The sequence below is a fragment of the Mastomys coucha genome, unplaced genomic scaffold (genome assembly GCF_008632895.1).
Source record: "Mastomys coucha isolate ucsf_1 unplaced genomic scaffold, UCSF_Mcou_1 pScaffold3, whole genome shotgun sequence".
In the NCBI taxonomy this organism is placed as follows: domain Eukaryota; kingdom Metazoa; phylum Chordata; class Mammalia; order Rodentia; family Muridae; genus Mastomys; species Mastomys coucha.
Window position 1 is genome coordinate 5,524,246 of NW_022196909.1, and position 7,608 is coordinate 5,531,853.

General features: G+C 44.6%; 1 protein-coding gene across 1 annotated transcript in view; it reads left to right on the forward strand.

Annotated features, from left to right (window-relative positions):
* The window catches only part of Fyn (FYN proto-oncogene, Src family tyrosine kinase), a 115,871-nt gene that overhangs the window by 77,361 nt on the left and 30,902 nt on the right, over window positions 1-7,608 (forward strand). Inside the window, exons 8-11 of the mRNA XM_031347233.1 lie at window positions 2,540-2,695; window positions 4,605-4,784; window positions 6,286-6,362; window positions 6,461-6,614. Coding sequence (XP_031203093.1) covers window positions 2,540-2,695; window positions 4,605-4,784; window positions 6,286-6,362; window positions 6,461-6,614 — 567 coding nt within the window. The remainder of the gene's footprint in view (window positions 1-2,539; window positions 2,696-4,604; window positions 4,785-6,285; window positions 6,363-6,460; window positions 6,615-7,608) is intronic.

Below are 7,608 nucleotides of genomic sequence, written 5' to 3' on the forward strand. Positions count from 1 at the left end.
TGTAGACCAGGCTGGCCTCGAACTCAGAAAATCTGCCTGCCTCTGCCTCCCAAGTGCTGGGATTAAAGACATGCGCCACCACCGCCTGGCCTTTTCTTTCCTTTTTTTAAGACTGAGTCTCACTCTAGAGCCCTGGTGGCCTCAAACTCAGAAATTCACCTGCCTCTGCCTCCAGGTGCTGAGATTGAAGGTGTGCACCACCACACCCAACTATTGTGATAACTTTAAACAAAGATTAGACTTTGTCTTTACGTCACACGATCCCCTTCTTCCGATGTTCTTGGCCATTCAGTTATTGAGTACATGTGCATTCGTGTGCATTTTATTAAATATGTAGCTTTATTTGCAGTTGTTTAATCTGTGATGCTTGCTTTCCTTGATTAACAAGTGTGTCCTGCTATACAATGCATGTGTACATGACCCCTCCCCCCACCCCCACTTGTAACCCTAGGTAGCCCAGTATTCACTATGTAGCCTGAGGTGACCGTTTGTTACAGCAATCCTCCTGTGTCAGCCTTCCCAACGCTGGGATTACAAACAGGAGCCACCACACCCACCTTTTTTACCCACCATTGAAAATACTTGTGCTGTTTTTACCACACACAAAAAAAAAAATTGTAGTTTTTTAAAAATAACAATAGGAAATGCCTATGTATTGATTCTGGCCGCTGACGAGCAATTGAAAAAATTAACAAAGGCTGAGCCAGTGACTTGGGCATTAGCTTTCTCACTCTATGTGGGTTCTAATGAAATACTGTGAGAAATGGAGCAGAAAGCCTTCCTGAGCCTCAGTGATATACACAAAACGCCTGTATGTTATAAGGATTTTTTTTCAAATGCTGAAATATATTTCATTACAGGCAAACATCAGCGGGATCCCCAGGGTTTGAATCATTTGAAAATAGTGTGCTGGAAAGGGCACCTTAATAACATCAGAAAGCTGAAGGAGGGAGCGGATATGAAGCGCACTAGATGGTTTTTAATCTCAGGGAAAAAAAATCCATCTTGAGTTAGATTTGTTTTTATATTGGCTTTCCTCTCCCCTCTTCTCTAGTGCACAGAGTGCCTTTGAAATACTGACACATAAATAATTTCCTGCCTAAACATCTCAGGAACAGATACAAAAAATAATAATAATAAAGAATGAAAAGTAACTTAATCCCCAGAAAAGAGACAGCCACAGTTTGTGCGTAGAGTCCAAGGGGGTTCCAGGCACATGGGGGAGGGGGGCTTGCTGACCTCAGTGCAGGGTCTTTCCCTGCGTGCTTACTCTCTGTCAGCGTTTGGTCAGTCTCCCCTACCTTTGCTAGATTCTCAAAGGTATATTTTTTTTTCAAAATGGAAAGGGGGGGCAAGTTCCTAGTATAACCTGAGCAGTAACTACTGTTTGCCCGGTCTTCCATGTCACTGAGTTTCTGTGAATGTTGTTAATTTCCATTATTTCCTTAAATCCAGGCTCCTAAATTATATGTAGGAAGCTGTTTTAAAAGTCATGTTTTTGTTTTTGTTTGCTTTTAGTGGAAAATTGCAAAGAAGCCATGTGAGCACACAGGAGCGGTAGAGTCAGAAGGACAGAGCAGTCACTAAAGAGAATGGGACACCCCTTCTCTCTGCCAGGTGTACTCCTGACACCCACAGGTTCTAACAGACCAGAGCTCTGTACTGGGCTCCTGTGCTAAAGTCACATTTTAAACAGACTTGTACCAGGGAGAGTCCCTCAATCCCTAAATACCACAAGGGACAGGGACAGTCAGTTTTTATTTTTGTGTGTGTGTGTGTGTACTTTTTGAAAGTAGCAAGGGCATTTTGAATTCGAAACAGTGAATAAGATCGAACAAGCTCATTAGAAGCCAAAAGCCAAAGCTGGCCGTGCCTGTGAACAGCAAGCGTGCCCGATGGCACAGCGGGGTCCATATTTGACATGTCCTCATCTACCTCCAGCAAATGTTTGCTCATGTGCGTCGAAGCTCCTGTGGCCTGTGCGTGTTGTCATTACATATTCTGCTCTTCTCTCCCTCACCGCTGCCCTGCTCCTCCAGAGAGAGCCGCAGGTCTCTGCTGCCGCCTAGTAGTTCCCTGTCACAAAGGGATGCCAAGGCTTACCGATCTGTCTGTCAAAACCAAAGATGTCTGGGAAATCCCTCGAGAATCCCTGCAGTTGATCAAGAGACTGGGAAATGGGCAGTTTGGGGAAGTATGGATGGGTATGCCGAGATTCAATTACTCTTTTATTAGCTTCCTCGTTTGGGAAATCCCAAACATCCAAGATGGAAGGTGGAAATAAAGATATTTTTGTGATCAGGACAAACAGACAATTTGAAGTATTCAACTTTTATTTGGAAAAATTTGGAATTTCTCAAAGAGAGATAGGAACGGGCAATCGTGACAGGTGTCTCTGGGTATTCCAACCTGCACAGGGCCTTACCCTGCCTCCGCAGGCTCAGTGTTGCTGGCAGGGAAATCACCTTCCATCTTTCCTAGTGCATGCATGATTATGGATTATAAGTACTGTTTTCTTTATTAATTCCCTCTCCTGTAGAGAAAGCTGATGGTTTGTGTTTTAACTTAACTGTGGTTTCATCAAGTTGTACCCCACAAACTTCTGGATTGGCTAAAGATGCTTGGGAAGTTGCACGTGACTCGTTGTTTCTGGAGAAGAAGCTGGGGCAGGGGTGTTTCGCTGAAGTGTGGCTTGGTAAGGCAGAGGGCACATTCTGTTTTGGCTGCATCTCAAAGCCAATGAAAAGGACAGTTTTGAACAGAAATGAGTATGTGACCATTGGGACAAAGACCCTTAACCTTTGTAACTAGATGGGCTCAAGCCATCCGGTTTGCAGAACTCAGTGGTACCTCGCTGTGTTCATCTGTCCCATTTCATGTGGCTCATAAAACACCTGCAGAACAGGAAACCACTGATGGTGGCGCTTTCTCTTCCTGTAAAATGGGACGGTAAGATGCTGTAGAGTAAGGTCCTGGATTTTCTGCACACCAAGCCTGGGTCTAAACCCTTGCTGGATGATTAAGTCTAAATCAGGGCCTGTTTACCTCCTCTGGCTCCAGTCCAACTGTAAAATTGGAATAATACCTGCTTCACTGGATTATTGGAGGATTATATCAGACATGTTTAAAATCTCCTGTAGATCTTAGATCCACACGCACATATCTTCATTATGTGCACATTCTTCAGTAACGGCAACTGCACTGGGCCCTCAAGATGGCTTTTATGACCCCCTGGGTTAGTTGCACCTTTCCTTACAGACTATAAACTTAGATCCCCCTCCCCAAAATGTCTGTCCATAAAATGATAACAAAATGTATTGGGGTCTCCTTTCCTTAGAGTCTAAAAGGATAAGAACAGGTACATATGGTCTTAAGGTATCGATTTTAAGTCATTACACAGAGCACCAAGGCTCTGGAACATAAGAGTTGGGATAGATGCCTAGGCAGTGACACAGAGAGATTGCGCTGTGCTTACATGACAAAGTGTTAACAGTCAGATCCTGGAGGCCACTGGAAAGCTGTCAGAGAGGCAGATTCTCTCTGAGATAAAAGAACTCTTTAAGCCAGTGGTTCTTTTTCACATGTTTTTCCCCTGTAGGATGCATGTTGTAATTTTATGTTTTAATAGAATAATAAGTGCTTCAGTCCAGATCTCTTAGAGTGGAAAGTCATAGATGACACCCAGGTACATCTTAGTGTGCACCTGGAATCTCTTTCAAATTGTAAGCAATATAATCTCAAGTTAGCAGATTTTTATTTTCCTCTTATAAAATTATCCTTCAAAGCCATTGGTTAGAAATAGAACAAGCCAGAATTCTGGGTTTTTTTTTTTATTTGAGAACAGAAAGCCAAGCTAGTTCATTCCTGTTTTACAGATGAACTGAGCCAGGTCTGGCCTTTGGGTCAGCTAGATCTTTAAAGACGTACTTAAACATAGCACATTTACGAACTTCTCTTCTTTCATGGCTGCTCTTTGATTTCCCAGCCCACTTGATAGAAGCCATTGTTCTTGTGGCTAACTCATGGGGGGCCGGAGGAATTTACCTTACCTGGGAAAGTATGGGCAAGGAGATGGTGTGCTCCTGGCCTGTGCTTATGGGCGCACTTAGCTTGTCTTCTGAAGGACTCAGTCAAGTGTCTCATCCAGTGCAGACTGTTGAAAGCCTATTCTGAGCATCCTTGGGGTGTGTGACCATATTTTTATAGGAGCACACCCTCTAAAATTGAATTTAATCTAATTTCTCCCAGGCTTCTCTTTTATCTAAGGGACAGCTGTTGGAAACACAGGCCAATTCTAAATCCTAGACTTTCATGACTTATATAAGAGCCCAGAGCTTTCTGGCGTAAATTCATAATTATATGCATAAGCCATAAAAAGAGTGATGCATAGCAAATGGAAAAAGTGAATCATTAAATAGCTATAAGTAAATTTGTTTTTCCTTCAAAATACTTGACAGAGTCATTGCAATTGTCTTTGCTCGTAAGAACTATTTTAAGGTTTTAAAACTTAAAGACTGATTTTATGCACAAAGTTGCTGGTCAAAATTATTTTTCCCATGAAAAGAGTACCTTTGGGTTGACTTACTGTTGTGGGGTATCTGTAGGTACCTGGAATGGGAACACAAAAGTAGCCATAAAGACTCTGAAGCCAGGCACAATGTCTCCGGAGTCCTTCCTAGAGGAAGCCCAGATCATGAAGAAGCTGAAACACGACAAGCTGGTACAGCTCTACGCAGTCGTGTCTGAAGAGCCCATTTACATCGTCACGGAATACATGAACAAAGGTCAGGAGACTCCTCCCCTCCCAGTCACAAGGGCTGGCAGCGACTGTCCACACAGAAATTGAATTGCCTGCTGGCTGTAACCCTCAGGGATTCCCATCAGGAATCCATTCTGCTCACTCAGGATAACACTTAGAAAAGGGGGAACATTGAGTTTGCCCCTGTGTTCTTGAGAAGTGCAATGCCTTTTGCACGTTACACATCAGGAATGTTCCTCTGCATAATGAAAACATCCATTTTCTATCCAAGCTAATGCAGGGATGTGGGAGCTGCTGCCATCTTGAATGGGTGACTTCTGCTCAGTTTCCCTTCTTAGCGCTAAGTAGTCAGTAGCAGACGGTTGCTGAGTTAGTACAGTCCCCATCTCAGTATCGTTCCCCCGGCTTTCCCCTTAAACATCAGCTGGAGAAGTGACATTCAGCCATTCCCCCCCTCCCCTCTGTGTGCATGCATGTGTTGGCACACACGTGAGCATGTGTACATCGTTATAATCAAACCAGCATTGTTGGGGATGAAGCCAGAGATCACATTGTTTTGGAAAAATAAATGAGCCAAACAAGAAAGAAAGAGCCTTAAAAGGCTGTGCATTGTACATCAGAAGACACCAGGCTAATTTTTCTTCTCTGTGTACTTTCTTTTAAAATATAATTGGAATTTTTTCCTGGCAGATTATATGCCCTTTGGATCCAGAGTTATTTTGTAAATAACTTTGTGATTAAAGCAAAAAAAAAAAAAAACCACTGATGGCCATCAGTGCCCCCAGCTCCTGCAAACGATTATCTCCGCCTTATGTCAGGACCTTGCCTCCTCACTTCCTTACACCCCTGGCTCTGAGGCTCTGTCTGTCTAAGGCAGAGGCGTGGCTGGCTGTGATCTAATTAGGAAGCTCCTGCCCCACCTATATTCCTCAGATACTTAAAATCTGGAAATAGGTCAACAATTCTGAAGCTCCCTTTTACCTGAGACACCTAGAGATCTTCTACAAACACAGGCGTCTCTGGACTTTCTGGTGTAGTGAATGGAGCCTGAGGACATGCTCTTCCAGCAAATATTGTTACTCCTGTTGCTGGTCTGGCCGGAGCCTCAGACTGCTCACCTGAGCCGCCTCCTCTCCGCATCAGTCCCCTGTACAGCGGTGACTGGGAGCCTCAGACTGCTCACCTGAGCCACCTCCTCTCCTCATCAGTCCCCTGTACAGCTGTGACTGGTACCAGAGGATGGTTTGGTTCCTTCTTGTGACATAAAAGGAGATGAAGTTCATTTCTTCTGGTTTTACTAACTCCTTTATCTTTAGAGACAAAAAAACACTGTTTATTTTCAGAAACTACAACTTGCTTCTTAAAACATGAAATTGGTTTCTGCTTTTCATTCAGAGCTTTCTTTTTCCATTGTTGTGATTGTCCTATTCATCTTCCTTTTGCTTCCAATAAGGAAATCAAATACAGCCACTCTAGGGAATCTTTGCCTTTCTGAAGAAACTAAAATTGTTTTGTTTCATTCCTAGGAAGTTTGCTTGACTTCTTAAAAGATGGAGAAGGAAGAGCTCTGAAGTTGCCAAACCTTGTGGACATGGCAGCACAGGTGGGCTCGGGGTCTTGCTTCAGGCTGTGTCTACACCACCATGGACACCCGAGGTGTTGTGGTGTAACAGCTGTGCCCCCTTCCCTGGGTTTCCACAGGTTGCTGCAGGAATGGCTTACATCGAGCGCATGAATTATATCCACAGAGATCTGCGATCAGCAAACATTCTAGTGGGGAATGGACTAATTTGCAAGATTGCTGACTTTGGATTGGCTCGGTTGATTGAAGACAATGAATACACAGCAAGACAAGGTGGGCACTTCCAGGACAGTGGCTCCTGATTGGTCATGACCTGCACAGCCTTCCTCCTTACCTTGATTTTCTCCAGCTTCCCTTTGGTTCTCTGATCTGGCGAGAGTTTGACAGTTCTCAGGTGGGGACTAGTGGACCCAGTAGGCATGTGCAGTGCTGGTCTAGCAAGTGGGTGTCTGTTCCCATGGCCTGGCTGGCTGGCTGGCTTTGGGGAAAGATCTAGGCCCATGGTATTCCCACTTCTGGAGAAAGAAGGCTATGGGAAACCAAGTTATAGCTCGTTCTCAGTCAGCTAATCTGAGCAGAAATCTGAGCAGGCATGGTGTTGGAAAACCAAGAGCGTATCAGGGGAACCAAGGCTCAGAATGCAACAGGAGTGGGTAATGCCAGAGCGAAGGCATTGGTGGTAGAGAGCCTGAAGAGCTCTCTGCACATGGAGGCTAATCCCAACCTCAGGCAGCAGCTGCCTGCCAGGCCCAGCCTGAGACTGAGCTCTGCAAAGCACCTAGGAGAAAAGAAATGGCTGGAGGGCCTGGAGGACTGCAGAGCCTGAGGAGCCTCTCCCCTCCTTTTCCGCTTCACTCACACCTGCAAATGGTCATAGACGTTAGTTTTACTAAAAGCTCACATCAAACCAGAAGCCAACCCACTGGGGGATTTGTCAGTTGGTTAGTGGAGTACCGGATGCCAGGATGGAACTCCCAAGGTGTTTTCTGCCTTCCTGGCTGGCTGCTCTCTGGACAGTGTGCAGGCATAACACTGAGGAACTAGCAACTGCAGAGGCCTCTGTGTGGGTTTTAAAGCTGCAACTCAGGCAGGGAGTAGGTTTTATTGGTGAAGCTAAACAGAAGCCTGGCCACCCTAGCCAGGCTGAGCAGTAACCAGGATGTATTACAGGACGGTGTGTTCTGCAGTTTTATGTTGAATAGTAGTTGTTTCGCTCATTTTTAGAATCTTCTTTTCCTCGCTCTTCAATTTTTTTTTTTTTTTTTTT